The sequence below is a fragment of the Anser brachyrhynchus genome (assembly GCF_964034855.1).
Source record: "Anser brachyrhynchus genome assembly, chromosome: 7".
Classification (NCBI taxonomy): Eukaryota; Metazoa; Chordata; class Aves; order Anseriformes; family Anatidae; genus Anser; species Anser brachyrhynchus.
In genome coordinates this window covers 27,824,177-27,851,673 of record NC_137701.1, presented here as the reverse complement: position 1 = coordinate 27,851,673, position 27,497 = coordinate 27,824,177, and the positions used below count along the sequence as shown (strand labels likewise).

The window sequence follows — 27,497 nt, the reverse complement described above, 5'->3', positions numbered from 1 at the left end:
CTACCATCCACTGGTCCCTGCCACAACCGCAGCGGATGCGCGAGGGCGGGCTCTTCCGCCTCGAAAAGCCGTGTGCGTGCGTGTATCATTCCCCAGTGAAGACAGCGATGACTCTTTGAAATGTTTTCCTGCATTTGCATTTGCAAAAGCTGGATAAGCCTTTAAAAAAAAATCTGATAAGTAGCAGGCAATTGAATTAACCACTGTTGACTGTATTGCTGTCTCTTAACAAACTCCATCTGTATGGTCTCCCTTTGTAGACACAATTTTATAACTTAATTTCCCTACCAAAACATCAGTGTTTACTTAGTAAGAAATCTGTTCTTTGTCAGCTTAAAACAGTGATTTCTTTATTACCACTCTGCGCAAGGAATGACAGCACAGAGTTGGCACTGGAGCAAGTCTGGTTGAGTCTACAGCGTTGTAATGGAAACAGGGTGAACCGAGGGTCAAGTATAATGGGATTTGTATACAGAAATGTGTCTGCATAAGGAATAGCTGCATGAGATAAGAGAATGAAAGATGAGGCCCGCAGGTCTCCCCTTGCGTGGTGGTGAGCTGCTGGCGGCAGGAGGGAGGTGTGACAGTAGGTATATAGCGCCGCTGACTTCGGCAGACAGGCTTACCTCCGTGCTGGCGTAGCAGAGGTGCCTAAATCATGTGTGCTCTGGTGCTAGATGGCTTCGGTGGCTGTTGGGTGGACTGGGTGGTGGAGGGTGTTTGCCCTGCAAATGCCACCAATGCGATTTTTATTGATTGGGAGGAGCACAAGGTCAACAAGGGCTTTTCAAGCTATTACGATCTGTGGCCTCCCTAAAAATTTTCCAGCAGGGTTGTCAAACACGGTGGAGTGAATTTAGCCTCAATGACAGGAGGCTTGCAGGGCTTTTTGTTGTATTTCACAGCACCTATAGGAGTTCTTTGTGATTCCCAAGGGTTTTGCAGAGCACAGGTTGAAAAGCACGAGTGTTAAGTCTTCAGCAGTAAATAGCAGGGGAACATCGGCACCCTATTTCTTACCCGATAAATATGTTAGATTTTCTTTTGTCATTGGTGAACTGGAGAGCAGCAGCAGAGAATGACACAAATGGAGCAAAAGGATTTTTGGGTTGTACGTGGTCGGTGATATAAAACACCTCATTCCTTCTTATCACGGGCTGGTTTGCGGGGGCAGCCTGGCTCCTTTGAAGTCTGTAGGAGTTGTACAGTTCTGCTAGCAGTGTGAGGGTTTTACCAGAGGACCAGGCTTTGGTTTATCACATTTCTTTTCCCTTGCAGTAGAGCCGTCCTCAGCGTTACACTGCATGCTAGAACTGGTAGAGAAATGCCAGGTGTTTATCACAGTCAGTTGGAGAGAGATTCTGCTTTCTCTGAATTATTTGTGTTCATCCTTTCCATATGGAAAATTAACTGCTGAACATTGTCCAGATTTTTAAAACATCCATGTTTCATTCTGCTTTACTTTTTTTCTAATGATCTAAAAAAAAAAAAAAAGTGGTAGGTTGAAAAGAAGAAAATAAAATGGAAGAGTAAGTATATTGTTAATTCTTGCTCTGCACAGAAAGCTCAAGACATTTCTAAGAGAAAAGCTCGTTAGGAATAAAAAGGCTTTTCTCCCTGCAGTCATGTTATCAGTGAAAAACTTTTACCTAGTTCTGCTCTTCAGCATGTAATTGCTTGCTGTTCAGCATCCTTGTAGCAAAGGAAAGGATGGTTAGATCAGCCAGCCCGTTGGATCAGATCTTACATTACATCTTGAGCTCTTCGAGTGCCATTAGCATTTCCTTTTAGAAGTGAAGAAATATTGACAGTTTGGTAGGTTATCTCGCATTTTACTGCGCGTTAGGGCACTTCAAAGTCTTTATGTAGTGATGGGAACTGTCACGAAGTAGATGTGAAAGGGGCCTTTGGTCCAACTAAACCTGTCAGCAAGAAGATTTAGGGCAGATGGTTATTATTAGAAATCAATGTATTTATTATATATTGTTCAGGAATATTTCCCTTTTGAGGTTTCTGTGAGTGCTGTTGCTGTTTAAAATGTGTCAAATGCCAATAAAATTAATTCCTACAGAAAACCTGTCGAGCTCCAACCCAAAGCTTTGCTATTATTGGAATGTGTGTCTTTTACTTCTTTGTGCTGTGATGCACCAGAGGCAGGTACCTGCAGCACACCAGCAGCATATTTGGGATGTGCATACGTGCGTGTGAGGTGTGTTTCTGTGTGGCTATCACAGTCACCTGTACCTACAGAGCTCCTCTTACTGCTGTGTCTAAAAAGGTTTTGTAGAGATCCGTGCTGTACCTGTTCCTGTTCATTTTTGTTCCCCTTTGTCAACCACATTTTTCTGGTCACTTCCAGTTGGTTACAACAGCTTGTTGCTGCTTAGGGCAAGCATTGCATCTTTCTGAGGCATGAACTCCAATGGTTTTCCCTTCTACTTCAGAAGAGAGGATAAGAAATTTCTGGCTTTTTATAATTAGTTGGGTGTACGTTTTCCTTCCTTGGTGTCTTGCTTAGTTATAGGATTTAAAGACCTTGGATTATGGGAAGAAAACATTCCCAATAGAAAAGGAGGGTATTAGCAGCAACATTAATGCTGGAAGACACTGCCCTGGAACAAAGATTCATTTTCCATTCACCCCATGATTTACAGCACATTCCAACCAAGTGATTTGGCTATGGTCTTCTGGCATAACATTGTTTGCCCTTTCTGTGACATTTTGCATATAAAGAAAAGTTATGAGCTTCTTGGGCATTCAAGGTACCAGGAAATGCAAGAGTCTACCTGATTTGTTAACATGAAATTATAGATGTCTGACATAGGCTCCGTTAGTTAACATTGGCTGGAGTAATGCTGCAGCCAGTTGATTGTATTACAGTCATGATGAAGAGGAATGGTCCTTCTTTGCTTTTCTGGGATATGACGGGTACGGAGCCAAGGCAGATTTAAAATGTAATGAATGAATAAGCATTTTCTATGGCTTGCTTGACTCTTCATGAGCTCCGCAGCTGCGGCGTTGCTGCTATTGACTCACCATCTCCGTGACAGGTTGGTGCTGGCATAACATGGAAGGGGACTTCTCAGAAGTACTATAGGGGTAGTCTTTTAAATGTTAAGCCCTCATCACACTTGAACGTTGATTTCTTTTAAAGCAGAAAAACCCCACCCAAAGTAGCATGGGAAGAAGACACGAAACGGGGATCACTTCCCATTTGTTTTCCCAAGCCCAGGGTCTTCACAGCTACAAGCAAAAGTATCCACTCGAAAGTGCTAATACCCTCACCATGTGTCCCAAGGGAAATCAGTCAGATGCAGATAAACGGCTGTGTCACATCCGACACATCTTTCTAACACCCATTTCCCACACGCTCTCCCCAGTGCGACATCCCCTCACATCCCCCTCAGCTTCCCGCTCAGCTCTGCCATCGGTATCTGGTCCCTGCCTCCACCTTGCCCCATCTCATTCCTCACTGCTTCCCACCTCACTTGCCCCTGACACCCCCAAAGCCGCTTCCCAGCCCTCATCCCTTCCCCACCCTGAGCCCGCAGTGTTTTAACACCCTGGCCTTCACATCTTGTGACTATTGGAATCAAGTTCTCACGTCTGGTGGTTTTAACCTGAAGTTCACACACCTCCAGGTTTGCATCGTTCCTTTCAGTCTGTTGCCGAACTACTTTTGTTGGCTCTTGCACTTTTATCCGTGCTTTCTTTCATGCCTTTTCTCTCGCCTTCCTTCTCTCTCTCCCCCTCAGCTACTTTCCTTGAAGTTCCCCTTCTTACAATACGCTTCGTCTCTGAAGGCTTTCATCATTAATCTCTCAAGAAACTATCTTAGAGACTCATCTACCGTGCTTTGATTTATTCATTGTGTTGGGTTTTTTTTGGCGAGTATCTCGCAAGAACTGAGGTGGTCATCCTTCTACCTCCATCGCTAAAGGAAAGCTTGTGTGAAAAGGTGGGCTTTCAGAACTTAAATTAAAAGATCATGTAAGTAAGATAATTGGATAAAAAAGGATATTAGGATCTGAAACAGAATGTTTACTTGCTTTGATGTGCTTTGGGAACATATGTCTGCACAGTGGGCTGTGTCGCTGATTAAGTATAAAACAACCCAGGAAAAAATCACCACTATTAAGCTTAAATCAAAGATCTCTCCTCGAGACACTAATTTGATTTGGGTTTGAAGGTCCCATATCAACTCTAATTTCTGCCTTTGATGTCTTGCTTCTTTGTGTGTTGTATAATGGAGGGCAACCTTACTTATTAAAAATATGCATTTTTCTTCCATTTTAAAAGCAAATATTGTTATTGTTGTTGTTATTGTGTTGCAGTTGTGCCTACAAGTGTCAGCCAAGGCTAGACCCACATTGTGCTAAATGCTGCATAAATAGAATAAGAAACCGTATGTAGTTAGGACAGTTTCTAATGTGAGGACCGGTTCCTGTACAGGATTACTTCTGCTCCCACCCTTGCTCCCTTGTTCCAATAAGGTTGCCAGCAACCTGTGAGCTCAAGAATATCGCTAACTTTTGGTGGACCTTAGATGGAAAAAAAAAATCAAGTTCCAAACCAAAATACTTTTGATTTCATTGATAAAAAATAGTAATACGGTTACATCAAGTAGAATTAAATCTTTTGTTCTGTTTGTTCTTGGTTCAATATATATTGCTGAAATATCGTCTAGGTAGTTTAACTTATGATTCAGTCAGGTGTGTATGAAAACAGAATGGTCTTTCAAAAGGAAATATGAAAGTTGTCTGCCTTTTTCTTAACTTCTAAAGAAAAAAAATTCTTCTTCTTACCTGGAGCAAATATATTAAATTGACCTCACAGGCTAGAAGTTGCAGTAAGTCTTGAATGCTTTTTTCTGGGGAATGGAAAAAAAATATATTAAGAAATTGGACCCACCATAGATTACTATACTGTTTCCATGGTGTGGATGGAAAACGGAGATCGACGAATCAGAGGCCTGGTCTTGTTGCTCCTGCCATCAGTGGCAGAGTTTCCTTTGACTTCAGTGGTACAAGATGAGACTTTGAGGTGTAATTTTTAAAGGTATTTAGACAACTACCACTGCCAATAGATGCCTAGTGGGATTTTTTATAGACCTAAAACCTTCTAAAAGCAATGCCTTATCACAAATCCACAAATAAAGGATTTTATATGCAGAGATTTGTGTCTGTTAAGACCCCAAGTAGCTTCCACAGTTATCTGATCTGACATCTGTGATGCTGGGCATAGGATTTCCCTTTTCGTTTCTACAGTGGGAGAAATTAGTCTTTCCTACTATTAAAACTCCAAACCTTGTGACACATTTAGAGAGCCCATCTTTTAGAAAAACATCTAGTTTTGCCATAAAGTCTTGCAGCAGTACTGAATTTACCACTTCCCTCTATAAACTGTTCTAATGGGAACTTGCCCTCACTGTTAAAATATCTTTTCTTCTTTGTTTTTTCATGCTTTCAATGCCTCAAAGCCATATTTGAGGGGAAAGGAGAAAACACGAACTGCTCAAAGCATGCCTGTTAAATTTCTGCAGAGAAGCTGTAGGAATTTTTGTCCGGCTTTACTGTAAGTGAAAGCGTTGTTGAATTGCTTAAGGTAGCCCTGATTTCCTATAACGTTCATCTTTGTGGGTATGAAAAAAAAAAAAAAAAGTATTAATCCCATTTTAGAGCTGATAAATTACAGGAAAAATAAATAAAATGACTTGTGCTGAGCAATCCCAGCAGAGGAAGGCTGGGAGATACATGTGATGTCTCTTGGGTCCCCATCTTCCTAGTGGGACACAGAAGCTGGCGTCTTTGAGTTGCTAGCCCTGTATTGGAGCATCAAGTCAATTTATCAGATCATTATAACCTTGATGCGGTGTCAGGAGAGCTGGGAAGCAGGACTGATTCCCCATCGCATCATTACCAGGCTGCCCCATGCTCTTGGGCAGTCGCTGGAGGTCGGGGCAGCTGCAGGGCAGCTCCATGCCCCGTCCTCCCAGTGCGCCGCAGCCTGTGCATCCTCTGCTTTCCGAGTGGAAAAAACTGGAGGAGGGCAATTTTTGTGAATGATCAAATGCCACATGCATCTGATCGTCGTGGCCCAGGGCTGACCTCTGAAAGGTGCCTCGTTTTGAGGGACCTCGTAGAGTTTCATCCTGAGGGTACCGCGCAAGTGTCGCGACCTCCCGCCCTTCCCTGCTGTAAGGGACTTTAAATCAGAAATAAACAGAGGTGAAGTCAAGGGGCTAGTGAGAGCTGTTTAGACTGAACCGTTCGGCTGGGGTACTGTAGGTTTCCTGCTGGATGAAGCTGTGGAATCCCATATGTAGAGTGTCTGCCACAAGCGTGGACCCTTTCGGGGGTAACCGTATGGCTCTCCTACATCTCCTTCGGACTTTGAGTGGTATTCTGGATACACAGCATTTGTGAAAATCAAGCCAGGATGTTCTATTTATGTTATGAAACAAAAGCAAGGATTTATTATGTGGGGTTTGGATGGGATAGCTGGCTTTAAAAGATTTTTTCTTCTTATAGCAAAACTCTACCAGACTATGATACTCCCCCCATAAGCAGTTCTGTTCCTAGCTTCCATTCCTGTGTAGCAGCATGCAGTTTTTTATTGCACAGCAAAACAATTGCCTGCAAGTGTCCATATTCCATTAAGCATATGGAAAAGTATTCAGCCCTTTGTTTTCTGCTGAATGAATACATTTGGCACATAGCTATTAATTTGGACTAGTCATGGGACATTAGTGCCGTTTAATTGTCCCCATTTTTCTGAGTTTTATTTAACTGATGGAGATTATTTCAGAAATGTGCAACTTCTTTAACTGTTGCATTCATTGCCGGGTACCCCTTGTGGAGGCTCCAGACCTGCATGTGGCAGCAGGGAGATGGTGCCTCATCTCTCCTGTACGAGTTTTTGGGAGGGCTGGTTCATGACTGCAGGTAAACAGTGTAAGCATTTATGCTCACTGAGGAGCATTATCCACTGCCTTAGTGAAAACTTGCTCTGTAAAGCGTTAAGCAGAGTGCATTGCCTCCAGCACCGCCCTGCAGCCCTTAGATGGGGCCAGCTAATTTCTCCCCAGTCTCAGTGTCTCCCTCTGTTAGTGAGCAGGGAAGGGAGAGCCTCTTCTGGGTGGGTGGGGAAATGAATCAGGGCTCGTGCACTTCGTCAGAGATGCAATTTGCTGTACAAGTCCTGAGCATTAATTATAGAGCCTGGGCTTCTCGCCGCAGCCGCGGGGAAAACAGGCCCCTGGCTCCCATTAAATTTAATGGCGTTTGGACACCTAATTCCCTTAGCCTATTTGAAAACCAGAATGCCAGTTCCTTCAGAAATGCACGTGGTCAGGTGAAATCCCTTGTCCCGCTGCAGGCAGAAGATTTTCACACCGCTGGCTTCAGCAGAGCCAGGAGCTCTTCCCCAGGCACAGGGGCGTTTGGGGGATGATTTATGGGTTGAGGAGGCATGGGCAGGGGCTCGGGGCATGGGGCTGGGCAGCCCCACGAGCCGAGGCACTGGGCTGGATGTCTCTGCTTCTACAGAGCAGCAGCCGATCCCTCTCACTTTGCTCCTCCTTTGTCTAGGAGCAGCCCTGCGAGGCTCCGGCCGCCTCTCGCTGTGTGTTGGCAGCGTGCCGATGCGATGGCACAGCCTAGGGCTGGGGGTCAGATAAGGAATCATGCCAGTGAGGCAACTGGAAAGAGAGGGAAAGACCAGTTTTGGGGAATCTGGGGGCAGAGGAGGCTGTGGCTCCAGCCAAGTGAGCTATTCCTGGTAGGCAGCTACCAGAAGCCACGTTGTTTTGGGATGTGCTTTGCTGGAATTGTACTTGTACAACAGTAAGAGGTGATCCCCATCTGAAAGGGCTTTCAGGAGCCAGACCTGACTGAGGACAGCTATCCTGACCCGCAGATGGGGAGATGTGGTAATGAGAGGCTTTAGGCAAAGCTGTCAGGACAAACTTGCTCTCCAACCTGGTCTTCATGCGCAGGGCCAGCCTCCTCCTGAAATACCGCCCGGGTCTCCAGCTGCATGCGTTTTGGGGGAATTCTTGATCTTTTTCCCAGTGTTACCTTTTTGGCCAGGGTGGAGTTTTCCTGTTCTGAGGGACTCCAGCATTTCTGCCCAATTTAGCATGGGGAAAATGAACAGCAAACCCTTCATATTGTTATACACATTTTAGATGTCGGCCTCACAGTTTGATCAGTGGAGGCTCCGAAGGCTCGTAAACCTGGTAATACATAGTTTCAAGCCTGCATCAAAGAAGTTCACAACCCTTTTGGGAGAAGCTGTGAGTACTGATGAAAGAGGGAACTTATTGTATATGTAAGAAAACTTCTTTCATGGCTTATGTATTAAGGCAGGCTCTGTGGCCCAGGGAAGATTGGGGCTGCTTTTAATTTACATCCCCCCCTCACTTATATTAAGTCTTCGTCAGAAGAAAAATTAGTCAGATGTTTTCTTAATGACATCATTTTTTTTAATCCCGTTTCATTTTTTCCAGATGAGGCGGTGGAGATTATTAGAAATGAATTGAAACTAAATCTGGAACAGAGGCTTTGATTCACTTCTCCCTCCTCCCCGGTAGAAATAAATCGGTCGGCTCCGTGCTCGGCCGCTGTTACGAGCAGCCTCAGCAGAAAGCAGCCCGCCGGCCGTGGCTGCAGCCTTCCTGACGGCCCTTTCCGAGGGTGGCTTCCGTCACCCCGTAATTTGGGTAACGAACTGCTGGAGCGGTGCAGGTGGGGAGGTTATGAGGTCTTGAAATAGCGATGCCATCATAAGTTTGTCTTTCGGCGCCGTGAAGGAAAACAGGCTGGATCCCGCTGGGTGTTCCTCTGGCAAAACCCAGCTCTCGGTGCGAGGAGCGCGTGCCGGCGGCTGTGCATTGCCGCCAGTCCCTCGCCGAGCTTTGTATCTGATACGGTTTCACTGCCTTGTATTTCACACCAGTGAGCCGCGCAGTGTAGTGCTACAGGAGAGTACTTTGAACTATAAATATTTTAAAAGACATTTAATTTACTACCCATCAGCAGAAAGTGTTCAAAAAACCACAAGGTTTACTAATTTATCAGAAAGACAGAGAAACACACAGAAGATCAAACAAAGACAAACACGCTCGTAAACTGCTGAATAAGTCTGCAAAACTTATATTACGTTTCTGTGTGGTTTTGTTGATATGCAAGTATTATAAATAAATTAGAGTGCACCTGAGCTGTTGATAAGGCAGGGTGGGACTGACATCCTGAGGTGCAGGTGGCGTGCCTGAACTGCTCAGACCCTCGCGCTTGTGGTTGTCTGTGCGCAGCGATGGATTTGCTCACTAACGTCAGGTTTGGATATTCTTAGGGCAGGACACTGGTAATGCCACCCCGTAGCTCGGCCCGCGTCCCACATCCCTGCCCCAGGACTGCCAGATCCACGTGGTGCCTGGTCCCTGGGGTGCCGTCCCACCGGCCACACGTCCACCTCCCCCAGCCCTGCCGAGGCGCCCGGGCAGGGCCCAGCGCTGGCCCCAGCGTGAGTCCGACTCCAAAGCAGCTCCGCTTCCAGCAGCCTGGCAGTACAGGGGAGGCTAACGCAGAGCAGATTTAGCTCTGCCGTTTGGCCTGATGGCAGCTCTGCCTGTTTTGGTGTCTAGATCAGATTCTTTGCTTCTCAGGTCAGGGCCTGTAATTTTTTCTTCCCCTCCTCGCATCCTCTGCGGTTTGTGTTAAGAGGACGGAGGATACTGGAATAGATGTGTCTGGGAGTTATCTGCTTGATTTCTCTTCTGTCTTTGCCCGCCCTGTGAAAACTGCTCAAGTGCTGAAAAAAGCCTCTGACTTTTTTTGTTACCTGCTGAATCCTCAGCGTTTGCTGGCTCCTTTCTCAGGTAACATTTAGCCTGGGGAAGATCTGAGGCATTTAGCAGTGGTGGCCCCCAGAAAGCATGCAATAAAACCTCTCCTGAACTTTTGCCCTCTGAACTGTAGGGCCGACCTGTCAAGGGGGTTTGTGCAAGCCCTGATGGACGCGGGTGGGAGGGCTAAGCGGTCAGGGCTGCCGAGCTGCATCCACTCATGTGGCTGGGTGGCGGGGTGGACACTATGGATGTCCCCGTGTCCCCATCCTGCCCATGTCGGGGCTGGGGCTGGCTCCAGGAGCTGCTCTGGCCCCACACAGCCTGCACCCCTCAGCAAGGCAGCCCAGGCGGGGCGAGCCACCGGGCACCAGGTGATTTTTAGCCCCCTTCTCAACCTCCTCCCAGCAGGGTCAGAGGGAGAAGTGCGGCCGCGAGTGACAGCCTCTCTCTGTTTCCTCCTCAGGCCTCCTCCCCTGAGCGGCAGCCCCGTCATCTCCGACATCTCCCTCATCCGCCTGTCTCCGCACCCCGCCGGGCCCGGCGAGTCGCCCTTCAGCCCGCCGCACCCCTACGTGACGCCCCACATGGAGCACTACCTCCGCTCCGTCCACGGCAGCCCCACGCTCTCCGTCATCTCCGCTGCCAGGGGCCTCAGCCCCGCCGACGGTAAGAGACCCACGCCACCGCATCCTGCCTGTCCCGGCCAGTCCTGGGTTCACCACCGGGGATGCCTGTGTTGTGCCGCTTGTCGCTCACCAGCGCTGAAATTCCCTGCAACCCAGGGACTTACAGCTGCGAGGGCTCCACAGCTGCTCTCTGAAGTGGGAAAGCTGTCTCTCTTTCTTTTCCTTTTTTTTTTTCCTCTTCTTCCCCTTTAACTACACATTTGTTTTGCATCATTGCGCTGAGAAAGCAGAGCGTGAGAATAGCTATTACCACTGGATCGTATTATAAATATTTTGCTTAAAGTATGTTCCTTTCTGCAGCGCTCTCAGCTCTCTTCTGAGCTTTCCTGTTCTGATGTCTCTACCACGAGCCTTGCTCCCCTCTAGAAGGGTCACAGTTGTCCTGGCTGCCTGGTGTGTCCGTGAATGACCCAGCAGAGAGGAGGCAATGACGGCTGGGTTGTCTCCCCTTGGCTTTGTGTCCGGGGGCGTGCACGGCTCCAGGGCAAAGGAGTGGGCCTCTCTTCCTCCTTGCTCTTGAGCTGCTCTGCTGAAGTACTCAGGAGAAGGCGAGGGTGTGTGGGAAGCTGGTGCTCAGAGCATGTGGAGGTGGTAGTACCCACCTAGCCCAGGCAGACCACACGTGGGGTCAGCATGGGCACTGGCTCCACATGTCCAGGACAAAAATAGCCAAGCAGGGAAAGGGGAAAATGCAAAGCTTTCCTGGGAGGGCTCCAGGACCTCAGAGCTTGTTTTTTAAAAGCAGAGATAGATTTGTGTGAGTTCCCTTGGTCATCATTATTTTATACTGATGGTGAATTTGGGCTGCTGTGTATGTCATGTTTGACTATAACATGACCCTTCTTTGACTTGGGGAGGTGCCAGCTGTGACTCACTTCACCAGAATTGCTTTATCAGACTGCACACCCAGCAAATCCCAGTGTCTCTCAGCTCCTGAGCCACCACTGGGGCAAACAAAACACACCAGAGAGCAACGAGGCCCTGGTTTACTGTCTGGCAGCGTTAAACCATCTTCTGTGGGTAAAAAACACATTCCTGCAGTGATGGAGAGATGCATTATGCCTCCTTCCCTCTCCCAAAACGTGATCTTGATGTAGAGGGCTTCCTTTCCACAGCCTCACCAGGGCAAGTGCCTGAGTTCCCAGACGCCGGCAGCGCAGAGGCATGATGGCTGCCACGCGTGTACTGTGTCCCGTCCTCCCCCGTCAAAACCAGTTTCGTTATTTGCTATGAAAAAGAGGCATTGTGTTTTGGGTTGCTTTTCTTTTCTTTTCCTTTCTTTTTTTTTTTTTTTATAAGGCCGCGGTAAATAAGTTAATGGGGCAAGTGGGTGGGGAGGCAGGTTTGAAAAATTACAGCTGGGAGAAAGTGAGCATAATTGTCTTTGGCAGCCAAAATAGTTTTAGGCTGCCAGACACTAAACCTAGCTCTATGCATTAGACCTTGGCTTTAATTTCCTCGCACCGCTATCGGGAACTGGGTTGCATTTGTCTTTCCTTCCTAATAGGCAGGGATGTGGATGCTGACAGGGTTACTGCTGCCGGCGGCCGGGCCCTCTCCCCCCTCCCCGGGGCGACGGCTGCGTCCGAACGGGAGGATTATTAGAAGGGGGAACGAGAGATTGTTTATAAATTTGCGGAAATGGAGGAATGCAGAGGCCCCAGCTTAGTTTCTTTTGTCCGCAGAAACACGCCCAAGCTCACGTCACGGCCACGCTGAGCGGGGCTGCGCGGAGAGGGCTGGTGGGGGGTGCGGGGGGGGACGGGGCCGCCCGCCTCAGCGCCGAGGTCTAACGTCCTCTGGGAACCTTCTCCCCATGTTCTCCTCCTCGCCCCCGGCTTCGGCAGTGGCTCACGAGCATCTGAAGGAGCGAGGCCTCTTCGGGCTGCCCCCACCACCGCCGGGAGCCAACCCCGCAGACTACTACCACCAAATGACGCTGATGGCCGGCCACCCCAACCCCTACGGGGACATCCTGATGCAGAGCGGGGGAGCAGCCAGCACGGCACACCTCCACGAGTACCTCAGCCCCGTCGATGGTGAGTAGTGGATCATGCCGCAGAAATTCGGGGCAGATGGATGGGGCTGTCTTTCAGGTGGAGGTTGCTCTACGTGGTCACCCTGCCCTGCTGAAACCCATGGGCTGCTGGATAATTTTTGGCTTGAAACATCGCCTTGTTCCATACACCTATATATAAATTATGCCTAATTTAAAATACATGCACCGAGGTGTTTTTGGAAGGGCTGCTGCATTGGTAGGAGGTGGGCTGGTCCAGCAGACAGGGCGATGCTGCTGTCCCACTGCCTTACCCATGGGCAACCACTGCGTGCTGTGGGGCAAGCTCCAGCTCCCCATCCTGCCCGCCTGCCCCAACATTTTGTCCAGCCGGCGTCTGGGACAGGGGCTGGCCACTTCCCTCTGTCCCAGTGCTTGGCACAGCAGGACCCTCCTCTGGGTTTGGAGACTGTAAAACAAAACCCCCGAGGAGAAAAAGTACATTAACAGGGAGCTACGGTGGCGAGGATTGTGTTCATACTTTGTGGGAGAAAAAAAAATTGCAGGAATGCTGTATTTATACTAGTATCAGGCGTTAGAAACCCAGAAAGTTCTGGTTCATGGCTAAACGAAGAAGAAATAAATGATGTTAATGACTGCAGTGCTGAGTCACCCCCACGGCCTGACCGCTGCCCTGGTGTGATGGGTAATGTTTATGTGGGAGAGTATCTGAGGTCCGTCTGACTTTTAGAGCCGCTAGAAATTTCTTTCCTTTCACTTTATACCATATCTTGTAAAAACTGGGGTTACACAGATATTCTGGAGGGCAGTTTGGGGATTAGTTCTGCTGCAAGAAAGAGAAGTCTTGGCTCAGCTTTCAGATCCCAGCTTCTGTTTGCTGGGCTGCCTTTGGATTTGCTTGTGGACCATTATAATTTTTAGAGTGGGGTTCTGCATCATTTCATTACCGCTTCAAAGTTTCTGTTGTTGAGCTTTTAAGATGAAAGACTTTGCGGTCTTGCTGCTTCGTAAAGTGACTGGTTTAGAATGATAAAAGCTGCTCCGGCTGTTCAGTGATAGGGACTTCGGATGTTTCTAACTTTAAAAAAAAAATAAAAATTCTCATCTGCAGCTGCTGCCAAAGTTTTACCTGAGTAGTCATTTTCTGCCGCCACTTCCTAGACTGATTGGAACCCTGGATCCTAGGCTGAAAGGGAGAGCACATGCTCCTTGATGTCATCCTGCCTCTAACATCCAAAATACGTTCAGGGTTTCTCTGCTGCAAAACAGCAAGTCAGTAAGGCTGCTCTCAGTCTTCCATCTGAAGGGTTAAAGTCTGTGCTTATAGCAGATGGGTGCAAATGGGCTCTGCCAAGTTCTCCTCAGGCTCTTGAACAAGACTCCTTCCTCCTTGCCTCCTTATTAGTCCATCTCTGACCGGCAGTGCCTCACTGAAGTGCCAGATAAACAGCCAGCAAGAGAAGCAAACACAACTGTTTTCGTGCTAGTGCAGGCTGACGTTCAGCACACCAAGATGCCTGTTCTCAGGTTTTGATGAAGATCAGTCTTTATCTGAAGTCATCCGAGCTATTCCCCTGGGCATAAGACTCTCTTCCCGCTTGGCTTCTCCTGAAAATGGCTCTAGAGTAAGTCACGTAACAAAGGTCCCAATTTCATGCAGCCATGCTCGTGACCATTACGCGTTGGAAAGCCAGGGCTCACCAAGCATTTATTTTGATCTTTCGGTAAAGCTTTGCTGATCAGTAACTGGAAAGCTTTTTGTGGGCCTTCGCGTGCTCTGAGTGAGACAAAAACTTTCGTACATCGTGAGTAGGCAACCTGAGATACCGGAAGGCTACTTTTTAAGAACATGTGAAGGAGCAGCAGCCCAGTGCCAGTCTCTGGTCTATGCATTCAGCTTTATCCATCAGCCCAGGGAGGGCTTCTGCTGTGATCACGTGCAGTGCTCTGCTTTAGCCTTCCTCACTCCCCCTGCGGTTGGTGCTGCTGCAGGTACTGTGACCAGCTGTGGTCCAGAGAGGCATATAAAAGCATGGCTGAAGTCAGACGAATTTAAGTGCTGCTGTTTTCCATTCTAGTGTTTCCTAACATCAAGTCTGGATCCTGAGACATCAGGCTACCTTACCTAGGTTGGTATTTTGTGGGTGGGCTTAACCCGTTATCCCCAGTGTACCAGCCTGTCTGATGAAGGAGGCCCAGTGTCAGCATGAAGAAAGAATTGTTCATTATTAGGCAGAGAGTAAAATGGATGGCTCTGAAATTCTGGCTGACGAGCTGGAGTATCCCTCTCTCTTTAGAAAGCTATTTCAAAAATTTAAATCAGTGGGGACTAAGTAAATAGTTGAACAGATAATTTAATAAAGCATCCTCTTATGGTGTTTTTCTGAGACAAGAATATCAGTAGCATGCATAAAAACCTAGTGAGTCACTGCCTCACAGCATCTCTTATTGAGAGAGCCCTTTTCTTCCCAGAGAGACCCAGAATCTACAAACTTTACAGGAGTTATTTTGCTGGTTGCTGAAATGCAGGTAGCTCCTGTTAGACCACATGCAGCACATCTGTGATAACACTGACACCTGCAAAAGCAAAAGAGGAAGATAAGCACATTTAAAAAAAAAAAAAAAGGCCTATTCAGTGTCACATCACCTCCAAGCATCTGCAGGTCCATGGGAGTCTAAGACACTGAGTATGGTTTTTCTTCCATGCAGCTGGGCCCTTCTGGTTGCTCTAGCAGCACTTCTTGGAGAATCCCTCAGTGACTCTGAGTTTGTCTGTGTTTTTTCACTGTATCAGATGCGTAGGGTCAGGAAAGCAATAGGGCATCAGTGTTGGCTGGAGCCTGTTGGTACTGTCCATGTGTCAGAGTGTTTAAATAATAACTGAGCAAGGGTGATCCACAGCTGCATCTCTTGCAGATTTTTTACTGTGCAGCTACATCAATAGTTAAACCCCTAAAGTAGACCAAATCTCAGTGTTACGCACCAGGCTGCTTGGGTCTTCAGGCCAGTGACAGTGAAAACTAAATAACCCTACGGGTAGCTGGCCTGTTTCATTCTGTCCATCCAAGCAGGGACTCTTAATCCAAGAGCAGAGTTTGAATCCAGTCTTATATCGATTTGCCAGAAAGCCTATGTTTTCAAAGCAAAAGTAAGCCCCTTTCCAATGTCACAGCATGGCTGGTGGGACACTTCTGAGATTGTCTTACACAGATCAAACAGTCTTTTACATTTCTACCCCAGAAGTGTGTGCCACATGGTGTATTATTCAGGTTATAGGGTGAGAGGTGAGGGCGCCCATGAGGCAGAAAAGATTGGTGGAGAGCACAGAGGAGACTGGAGATGGCTGCAGCTTTCTGAGCATATTTAGTGCATCCAGCTGTTTTTTCCGTAAGCACAAGGGCTTTTGTCATTACCTACAGCCCTTCTGGAAGTGCCATTTGCTCTCAAGAGGAGTGCATCCAGACTGACTTGTTTGTATTCTAATAGCCCTGTACATCAGAAGATCTCTAAGTATTGTACAAAGCAAAGCCATTTCACCATTGGAAAAGAAAGATCAAATGATCAGAGAGCAGAGCAGTGGCAGCTCTGGGAGCAAGATGCAGATCTTCAGAATAAGGAGTCCCACGGCCAGCAGTGGAAGCCAAGCTTGTCTTTAAATCCATCACTTCGGTTTGCACAGTGTCAAAAGTGGGTTTGGGTTGTCCGTATTGAGTCAGGGAATGGGAGAAAAAACATCTTGAGTTCAATTTATGTCCAAGCAGCACTGTACAGAGGCAGTCACTCAGGTCACGAGTACTGCGTAGATGTCTGTGCAACCTAGCGGTTACCAACAGCAGTGCTGCAGTGGCATTTCATCCGGTTCTGGAGCTAGGGAGGGGATCCCTGCCCTGCTTCTTGCTGCCCCGTGCATGGCAGTCACAAAAGTCTTGACTTAATAACAGCAGTTCAGCTGGGAAAAGGCTTTGTTCAGCTCAGGATAGCCAACAGACCAGCATCTGGCACAGTTGCCCAGGATGTGGGCAAATGATCAAGTAGGACTTTATTTCCCCCAAGTCAAACAGTGATTCACTGTTCACTGGCCACTTCGTCGGCCTCTCGCAGTCACTGTTGTTGGAGCCTTTCTACTTCAAGTAAATGACTTAATAGTCCTCGGGCTGAGGAGCCGTGCTGGCAGTGCAGCCCGGCGGTTACTGCAGTTAGCAGGAGAGCGAGAGGTGAGTTCAGGACTCCTCCAGCAGGTTGACACGAAGTGACTGCTCCATCCGGAGAGACGGAGGGAAACCAGCCTCACGGTGACCCGGGAAAGAAGTGCCTCGCCTGGGGCTTGAGGGACCAGCAGCTCGGGGTGTGCAGGCTGGGTGTGCTGGGTCGCAGATGACTTCCACAAACCAGCCAGCTGTTGGCTACTCCGGGCAGACGGCGCGCCCTGTGGTCGCTTCCTTAAAAACTCTGAAAGAACTTTTTTTTGTTGTTGTTTTCTTTGTCCCAGCGCAGAATGGAAACTTGCTGAAATCTCAGAAAAGGTTCAGAGAATGGGAAACGGTTTCCCACCCAGTTCTAGCCAGCAATGCTGTTTTTCTCCCCAGAAAAATATGTGCAGAAGAGAGAAAAAGTCCCAGAGCATCCCATAAGCGCTCTGTCTGGAATCCCGCTGCACTCTGGTTTCTAAAGAATTCAATTTACATATGCAAGTTGGGTCGTCTAAACAGTCACCTTGTGGATTGGGAGTAGAAGAATGCAGCCTTGTCTTTCAGCAAGGATTTGAGGGAAGCATTAGTATTCCTTGAACTTCGAAGCTGATCAGGCCCCAGGGAGGGAAGAAAGAAGGGTCCCAGGACAGCGTCTGGTGCCAGAACAAATGTCCAGCATCTGCTGCAGTCTAAGTGAGACGTGTGCTGCCACTGCAGAAGGGGAGAGGGGAATAAGGAACTGGTTATGTGAAGAACGTGAGTAGCTTTTTGCTGCTGCCTCTTGATGAAGGGATCGTCCTGCGTTTTAATACTGCCTGTGGATTTAATCTGATGACGGGAGGAGGGGGTATTTCTGTACGCTTTGGGTGGAGTTTCCTTGGTGAGCGGCCAGGGACAGGGACCATGCTGATAGCGCTGGGATTATCCCAGGGCTTGGTGGGGCATGCAGGAGAAGCGGAGGCCCTGGCCGTGTTTCAGTGGGGAAGGGGGTGAGCATTTGCAGCCCACATGCCTTATGGGCTCGGCCACTTGGAAGCAAATTTCCCCGATGTCCCTCTGTGATCGAGACCACAGCAATGTGCTTGTCCGTAAAGAGGCACCTGAAACTTCTGCATAGGCTCCGGTAAAAAAAGGAGGGTCAGAGGCACGAAGCCCTGAAGGAGCTCCCACTGAGGGAGCCCTTTCCTTTGCTGCCACAATTTCTAATGCGATACGGAGGCCTGAAATCTCCCTGCAGGAAAGCCACCTCCCTCGGTGTCCTTCAGACAGCCCACGGCCATGGCGAGCGGCTGGGGCAGGAACCTCGGCTCCAGCCTCCCCTGGGAGTCTGGGCCTGATCCCGAGCTGGCCAGGCCCTCTGGCACGACAGCACTGGGAACAGCCGCGGGGCTCGCACCACAAGCTGCCATGCGTGCAGAAGTGGCCCTACAGCTCATTGCTGGCCCATTGTGGGTAAATTTAATTTGGGGAAGAAAATCCTGGCTTCTGAGTAACTCATGATAATTCACAGACCCTGTATGAAGTGTGGGCGCTGGTCCATCACTTCTTTCTGGACCCGAGTGAGAAGGAGTACTATTCAAGGGAAAGCGACTGACGGTGAAAAAGGGTTGTATTTGAGGTAGAGAGGCATAGAGAAGTTTGTTTCAAAAACTGAAACTCTGGCAGATGATTTGAATTTAATTTTAAATAATTCCCTAATTTTGGTCTAACTTCTGACATTTTCAAATTCATTGTAACCTATGATGACTTTAGGCTTCTAAACAAAACTTCTTTTAGAACAACAACTGAATTTTATTTTATTTTTCTTTCATGAGTGATGAAGGGAGTGCTCAAACAGTTTGGAAACTTTTCTCCTAATGCTTTTTCCAAATATCAAAAAAATCTTGAAACTAACATTGTTGGGTTTGCTAAGTCAGCATTTCTGAAAGGGAAGGCGAGTTGGGGGAGTTTTAGTGATAAATCGTCCCGAGGCTCTCCGTCTCCATCTCTGTGTGCCTGAAAATGGATCCTGCCTTCATTTACTTCTCTGGGCAGTCAGTGCTGGAAAAGTTGTATGCAGTGGTTCCTTTGAAATATCACGGGACCTCAGGCAATACGGGATTTTGCTTACCTATTCTGAGCAACACTGAACACCTTGCCTATGTGTACAGCTACTCTAATTTTTATCTTTTTTGTTGCCTGCTATCGTTTAATGTTCATGCTCCGTGTCCTCAGATCAGGGGATGAGGTCAAGCTGATTTTATTATTAAGAATGATCCCGCAGCTGTTAATCTGCTTTTCAGAAATAATTGTGAAACGTTTCCCTCTTCCTAAATGCACTCATGAGTGCTTCCTTGTGTGGTTAAATTCCTTTTATGTTTGCCGGACACTTCCCTTTCTGGGCATCTCGGGCAGGCTGTTATTAAGAAGAGATGAATTGTTCATCCATAGCTTAATTTTAGGTCACAGCTTTCCCTGAAAGCCCGCAAGATCTCAGAGGCTTTTGTGTAAAGCATGAGCCTAACCTATTGGATCTGCTATCAAACATTTCATATTGCCCACGGTATGTGCAAGATCTAAATTAGAGCGGACAGTAACACGATGCATATTACTGGTTTGGTGCCAGGAAGTCCCAGGCCAGCTTGCAAATCTGACAGCTTCCAGCAGAGTTTTTACACGGGGAAAAAATGACATACCTGTGTGCAGCCAGGAGGGTGCCCACGTTGGTTGCACCGGTAAAACCAGGGCTTCTGTTGGACATCAGGACTTCTTCGCTCTGCAAATTAACAGTGACCAATGGCTGAACCAGCGCTGTGGACATAAATCATTGGAAAGAACAGCGAGAAATGAGTACAAGGCTTTTCTTTCTATTTAGTAATTTATCAAGGGAAGTGGCACATTAATAAACAGATCTCCCTTGAGGTGTGGGAGTAACAGAGATAAATATGACTGTCAAATCTGGCCTGCTTCCTTCTGTTAGAGAAGGAGGAGACTGTGGGAATGCAAATGCAGAAAGCAATATCCATATCTGGAAAGACGCATATTATTTGTACGACAGAAACATTGTCAACTCAGCTGAGATAGAGCCCCATCACACAAGGTGTAATACATAGGGAGTAAAACACAAACCCTCTGTACAGGAGCTCATCTGAATAGATGACACTGAAATAGGGACACACAAAGAAGAAGCAACTTGCTCAAGGAGATGTGGCTGCAGAAGACTGGCAACAGCACCCAGGTCTTCCTGGATCGTGGCCCCTGTATTGGCCTTACTGCCAGGGAAAAAAAAAAAAAATCAATTAGTTCGCATCAGTGATATTAATATGTTACTATGTTGTGGACATAGCACTGTTTTCACCTTTATGATCTGGACCCAAGCAACCCTTGCGTGGTTTGGGGCCCTGGCAGGGCCCAGATTTCATGAACAAAGTGTGAAGTTTGGGTGTTCTCCAATCCAGCCTTTAGGCAGGACTCGCCTTTGCAGAGGGGAATTCGTTCGCTCATTTTAGTTTTGCTTCCTTAGCACCTCTGCAAGACGGCGGCTGCTTTTCCAGCTCCCGAGGGACGTGCCACTCTGCAGCAGAGCAGGGCTGGGAAGGGCCGGCCGCAAGCATTTGGAAAGTTTGAGTCTAGTCCCACCAGATCACAGGGTGGCTTTAACAGTCACAAGGTGATTTTGTAGACCGCTGTGTGATTTTTGGGTTTGCTACCTGGTCTTTGAGTCATGTTTTCAGCTTCTCTCTGCTCCATGAAGCTGGAAAATGTAGTTTTACAAAATACTGTAAGAAAGGGTTCGGCATATATACAACAACCTGATTTTTAGGAGAAATTCCCAGTATTGTTAGCCTTGCAGTGAAGGCATCACAGCCAGCAATTCTTGAGGCTTCTCAGTCATAGGACAAGAATGACGAGAGTGCTTGGTTCAAGTACCAACCTAGCCTTGGACTTCCAGGGTGACCTTGGGCAAGTCACTTAACTTGTGCAGCAAGAGACATTAAGGGTAGCAAGGGGACAATGGCACTAAATCCCATCAGTCGCACAGCACCCAGGCATGGTAATGGTGGTGCCACTTAGGTACACGGGTGACTCGTGGGCACTGGGAGACTGAAGCCTAGCCACTGATGTCAGGAAAATGTTGACACAAACTTCTGTGAGCCAACAGAAATCGAGGAACTCTTTTGTCATGCTAGCAGGATATATTTTGCCAATTTGTACGTCCCGTTCACCCTCTCTTGTACCAGCACTATCTGCATGGGCAGAAAGTTCGTGCTTCTGCAAAGTGCTGCGTTTGTGTTTGGCGATACACAACCAAAATCTGTCCCTCTGACTGTCTGAAGTAAAACAGCTCGTATTGCCTGTCTGGGCAAATTACTTCTTCCCTCACAGTCTTTAATACGATATAGCCAGAGCAAGCCTGCAGGGCAGCTTTCTGGGGAGACCACTGCTGGAAAAAACAGGTAGTAATACAGCGCTGCACTCACCTGGGTGAATGACGGGGATCATCTGCCAGACCACACGGCCCAGTGGCATACTTTCACTCTTAGGAATCTTTTTTAAAGATAGGCAGCTCCTTCCCTGGAGGCTTCTCTCCTGGCTTTGGAGGCACGAGCCCATCCAGGCAGGGCTGGGGCTCGGCCAGGAGCCAGAGTTGGTACCTGGCTCTCGGGGACCGCTGTGATGTTGCCCAGCCCCGGCTCCCACCCGCACCACCCGGTGACTTGCAGGTGATTTAGTCCTGGGCAGAGTTTCCTCGGGATGAAGTCAGTTGTTCCAGTTAGCGATGCTGAAACACGCGGGGAGGCCAAATTAGTAGAGCAGCAACTCGCCGTGTATTGCAGATCCACAAATGGGACTGGCAGGGTTGAGAATGACTTCATGCCTGAATGATTGACAATTGCTAATAGGGTCCAGGCACTGGCAGGTCCCCTTGGAGGAGGAGAGCTTGAACTTTGCGCCTGAGCTGCCAAATTGCTTTTCTTAAAACTCTTAATTTACTTTTGGGGCTCCTGGAGTCTCTCCTCCCTCATTAATTGGGTGGTCAGCACTGTGCTCACACTCCTTTCATCCTGCTCCCAACACACGCACCGTTTCTGGGGGCCGCCCGGGCTCTGACGCGCGGCTCCACTGGCCTCCTCCTGCCACCAAGTCAACAGGAACGGCCACGCTCGCAGAAATCTTCCGGGGCCTTTTCCCTTTTAATTTCAAGTTAATTTAGTGCCAGAGAAAAGGGATGATTGACAGGCTTCTGTTTATACTCTGAGGAGGACGAAGCACGCCAGCGTTTGCTGTGCTGCTTGACCCGTGTCACTCGGCACCGAGCAGAGAGGAAACCTCCCACCCAAGCGCAGCTGCTGCCCACACCGCTTCTTACACATCCCGCGGCAGGCACAAGAGCAGCAGGTCTCAGCCCCCCTCCATTGCCCATCCCAGAGCTCCTCTCTGCCCCCAGCACAGAGAGGGAGTGCTCTGTGAGGTGTCCCCTCGCCTGCCCAAACCCACCCTCAACCACCGGGCGTCTCCTTCCCTTCACCTGGCTGCAGGAAGGGAGCAGCATGCTGGTTTTGTCTGACTTTCTGCTTTTTTCTCCCCTCCTCTCTCTTTCCTACAGTGTCGCGGTTTTCAAGCCCGCGGGTGACTCCGAGATTAAGCCGAAAACGAGCCCTGTCCATCTCCCCACTGTCTGATGCCAGCATCGATCTCCAGACGATGATCAGGACCTCCCCAAACTCCCTCGTGGCATACATTAACAACTCCAGAAGCAGCTCTGCAGCGAGCGGCTCCTATGGCCATTTATCTGCTGGGACGATAAGGTAACACTTTGGGAGCGGCTCAGTCTCGCTGTGTAAGTGTCCCTCGAACAGAGGAGTGATGTCCTCTCCAGCAAGGGAGACTTTCCCTGCCTCAAAACCTCTCCTTCTGTGCACTGGGGCCGTGTGGTATGTTAAATCCAAGCCCCCTCTGGTTTTGCATCTGAAAGGGTACTTGGAAATGTCTGGGGGAGAGGGGATGTGTTGCTGGATGGGAATATTGGTTACCAGGTTTCCAGTAATTACGGTATGATCCTGCCTCTTTGCAAGCAAGCAGAAACGGAGAATAAATTTGTCTAACAAAATGCTCATTGTGCATAGTTCAACTGATTAAGAAACCCCTCTGATTTAAGAGATTGCCCCAAAGTATTCTTGAAATTACTGGCCCACGTTCTTAAAAAAAAAAAATGTTGCCTGGGTGGATTTAAGAGCCTAATTCTAAAAACACGTTTGAAAAAAAAAAATCTAAGCCCTTGAGTAAAGTTTTGCTCAAATCTTAATTAAAAAGCACTTACACTAGGCAGCTCACTGTTGTCAATTCCTGCCCTGATTGCTTAACCCAAGTTTCACAATGTTATTATTCTTTTTATTACTTAACTGTTAAATATGTTAGTTCTAATTAACACTGTTGTTGCAAAGCAAGAGTTTGTAAAACTTGTAGGGGAAGTCAGGGACATTGCCATTAGTAACTATTACATTAATTTTATCAGTTACTTTATCTGGCAGTGTTATTTAGAAATTGTACAATCTAACATAATGCTAACTTAAAAAAATAGTGACTCCTTGTCTGCTAATCCTACTTCTCTACTCCTGTCACTCCCTGTCTTTAATTGGGCATACCTCTAGCATCTGATCTTATACTCAGATTTCAAGCTTTTCAGGGTAGCAGCTGGTATTTTCAACAGGTCTGTGGAGTACAGAGTCAGACCCAATGGTCAGTTGTTGACCTCTGAGGGTGTAATCAAGTAATAACAATGAATTTGAAATTCTCGGTGTTCTAAAGCCATATCTTAAATGCCAGGAATTGTAAAATGGGTTATGTATATAACAGGATAACTGTTAGCGATTTGGGATGAAATGACTTAATATTATTTTTAGCAATTCATTAACAGCAGGAACGAAATCCGTTCTCACCCGCTTGGACCCAGACTGTAACTACGTTTCAGAAAGTCATTTCTGGACTTTGTTGTAACACAATGGTGCTGGGCAGCAGCCTGCCGTCACACCTCATTTACTGCAGCACGTATTTAACTCCCAGAGCTCTTTAACACTGTAGTGATTTTTGCCCTTTATTCTTCTGGTCAAGTTGTCATTAACTGTTTCAGAAGTGGAATACTAATTGTATGGTCACTGGCAATGAATATTTTCTCTAAAGACAGAATTGGAAATAAGGTGTCTTGCTAATAATGACCCTGTTCTCTGAGTATTTGCACCATGGGCAGTTCTAGTGACATGAGCAAAAATGCCATGAGGGTAAGGGTTCAGGGCAGCCAAGTTTTAAAGGTGTCAAATAATCAGTTTGGGGGCTGAGAGTCTACAGCTTGTGCATCACCCGTCTGGAGTAAGGGGAGCAGAGGATACTCACCACATCTCCGGTGTTCCTTCATCTCTCTCAAGGGGAGAAATCCCAGGGGGTGAAACCTGTGTTTCCAGAAGCAGGGCTTCATTTTTAATGCTGTGCCTGCTGCACCCTGGCTCCAACCTGTTGCCTCCAGCTAGCTCCCAAGCAGCAGGGAGCTGGTAGTGTTTCTGGTCACTGCTGACCTAGATTGGAGCTGAACCAGTGACCTACATATGAGGGGTGACATACTTTAGCAGTCCCCTGAGCCAGCACGCCCCTCACCTAAATGCAGAGTAAACTACATGGCTGGGACAATGCTAAATGGCTTGTCGTTCACCCGGGCTGTGATCTCTGCCAGCTGAGCCAGGTGATGCTGGGGTTTCACAGCCTGGGCAGCTCAACCCCAAACTTGCAAGCCTGCAGAATAGGTCTGCCTGGGAAAAGCTGGGAGCTGCAGGGCTGCAGAGATGCATCCAGATGTGTCCTGCACTCCCTGCCAAGGGCTTTGGCTGTTTTTAAACATAGGAAGCAAAGAAATTACAGTCAGTCTGATACGTGGGTCAAAAAGTTTGTTGAGGCACGCATGAGAGAAAGCTTGCCTTTGCAGTAAAGCAGACTGCCAGGCCTACTGTGGCATTAAAGCATCTAGCTGGGACACTGCAGCCAGTTTTCTGGAGTCTCTGAGAAGTCCTGGCCAAACTGGAGTCAGTTGCTAGCCAGAGTGATAAACATGGTTTAAAATAGCTCCTCATCATTTTTCCTCCTCCCACTGCTGCAGCCCCGCGTTCAGCTTCCCCCACCCCATCAACCCCGTGACGTACCAGCAGATCTTGACCCAGCAGCGAGGCCTGAGCTCAGCCTTCGGGCACACTCCTCCCCTGATCCAGCCGTCTCCCACCTTTCCCCCTCGGCAGCACATGGCGGTCATCTCCGTCAACCCGCCTGCGGCACAGATCAGCAGCAACAGCAACTGCATCTCCGACTCCAGTCAGGTAGGGGTGGCTCTCGCCTTACATCTCTTTTTCTTCCTTCTGACAAAGCATTTCTGGACTTGTCACAACCAAATACTGGCCCACCGACCTTCCTCGCACACCCACGCACACAAATACCTATGCAGGAGCGAAAGGCCCTGATCCATCAAAGCACTGAACGTGATGTGCAGGACCATCTCAGGCAGCAAATCTCCTTGAACGTGTGTTACGTGCTGTTGCAATCAATGGGATTCAGCACACACTGAAGGGTTTTGCCAGGTAATGAATGCTGTGAATCAAGCCTTGTCTGTTCTTTCACTAGTCCCTCCTTCCTTTTTCCTACTGACGTGAATCACGCTGATAGTTTTAAAGAACTGTATCCCCTTTCTCACTAGCAAATAAGTGCATCCTACACAAGACCTCTAGCTGTTTTACATATTGTTCCTTCTTTTTCAGTAGTCAGGTGGCTTTCTCTCTCATTGTGTATTTGCTCTTGGTTTTTACTTATAAGTTTTGCAAAATGAAGGGCCATTTTTTGAAAAAGAATGTCACAATGTGTATGAAATCATACACCTCACCCGGTCCGTGCAAATACCTGTGTACTCACACACACAACTCCGTGTGTGCACATACTCTCCCCATGCATATGGTTAGTGAATATGTCTAACACATTTTTAATCATTTTCCCTTCCCATACTCATTCCTTGGAAGTTTAAATTGCAATTGGTTTTCTCCCCAGAGACTTATTTCACCTCATTTCACACCCATTTCAAATTGTTGTTTTAGTTGTATTATACTGAACTTTTCAGACTGGTTTATTGTTTTAGGGTTTCTCATGGCTGCTGCACTGCAAACTCTGTTTGTTATTGAAGGTTATTTGATTGATTGGTTTTGTTTTCTTCTTACAAACTGGCTACCAAAATAATGTGGCTGGCAGGAGTTATGCCTCTGTTTAATAACTTGCAGGACCAATCTTGAGCAATTAGCAAGAGTGTATTTAAAATGTTAATGTTCCAATTTTATGCATATACAACGGGATAGTTTTTTCTCTTGAAGTTGTTCTCATTTTTTAAGAGCTTAGCAAAATATACACATAGCCTTTCATGCACCCAGCATGACGGAGCCCTCACATGTAACCAGAGCTACCCACTCCCCCCAGGAATTCATTTTCTCAACAAATCATTTCATCACATTGAGAAATAAAATCATGGCTTGGGTGGGGGTTGCATAACATTTTGATGGATTTGACAGGGACTGGATTGCTCTGAAAGAGCCAAGCTCACTGGTGAGCTTGCAGAAGCTGATGGTGCCTTTTATTTTCCCCTCTCTGCCTTGCACAAACCCACACAGGCTAGTTTTCACACAAAACCCATGCCAGCAGGCCAATACACCATTGTCCCCAGCCACTCTTGAAGTTCAACCTTGACTGATTTTATAGTTATCTTTTAACAATGTTGGGGGCTGCAGTAAGTCTCTAATCCCAAACCCCGGTGCCACATCTTGCTTCATTTTTCTTCCTAGAGCAAGCAGAGCAGTGAGTCGGCCGTGAGCAGCACCGTCAACCCAGTAATTAACAAGCGCAGCAAAGTCAAGACCGAAGTTGAGGGCTTACCTCCAGCATCCCCAAACACGCAGGTAACCTTCTTGGTGTGAGAAGTGTTGCGGGCCCAAGGCAGCAAAGCTGCAGGGTGTTGTTGTCTTTGGGAATGATACTCTTGGCATGTTTTGCTGCAGCTGGGAGCAAAGCATCAAAGTGCCAGGCAGGTGGGTGTCTCTTGAAGCAGAAAGTCCAGCACAATACAGGACAGAGCTGCTTTGACCAAGTGAAGCTTTCGAATGTGTGCTTGGGACTCAGCATGCTGTTGCTGTGGTTGGATGCAAAGGGAGAAGGGGAGGAATGTTTGAAGCATGATAACTTTAAAAATGATATTTGAGTTTTCTGTGCTGCAAAGCAAGCAGTATTGGTGTCTCAGAGCAAGCATAGATTACGAGGGAATCTTGCATGTAGGTAGAAAGCTTGCAAAAAAAGGACTTCTTGATTCAACAAGGAATTGCTCCTAGCAACATCCTTTACACCAGTGACACAACGTTTGACACCAAGAAGGGCCCAAAGCCCTTTGCTTTCTTTCCAGAGCTCTGTGATTGCAAACTGTTTAATGGCTGACAGTATCCATCTGACCGTCCTTTATCACAACTGTAAACTATCAGGAGTGCTCTGGGCACTTCATTTTCATGAAATATTAGGCCATGTTATTGTCAAGCGAATGGAAGAGTTGATGACAAATTTCTCCTTCTGCCCTGGTTCAGGAGCAGGTCTCAGCATGATGCATGGGGACAGCAACGTGTGCAGTCATCAGGGGGCTGGTAAAATTGATGAAGATAGCATATCAGGGAAAGATAAACATGCTGTAGTCAGCACGATTAGGGCAAAGAGGC

At 47.6% G+C, this 27,497-nt stretch overlaps 1 protein-coding gene across 11 annotated transcripts in view; it reads left to right on the top strand.

Moving 5' to 3' along the window:
- Positions 1-27,497, top strand: part of GLI2 (GLI family zinc finger 2) — a 399,847-nt gene that overhangs the window by 347,592 nt on the left and 24,758 nt on the right. For all 11 annotated transcript variants that reach the window (XM_080600269.1, XM_080600274.1, XM_080600275.1 and 8 more), the window contains 5 exons: positions 10,314-10,516; positions 12,384-12,575; positions 22,331-22,532; positions 24,869-25,082; positions 26,583-26,696. In XM_080600269.1, coding sequence (XP_080456395.1) covers positions 10,314-10,516; positions 12,384-12,575; positions 22,331-22,532; positions 24,869-25,082; positions 26,583-26,696 — 925 coding nt within the window. The remainder of the gene's footprint in view (positions 1-10,313; positions 10,517-12,383; positions 12,576-22,330; positions 22,533-24,868; positions 25,083-26,582; positions 26,697-27,497) is intronic.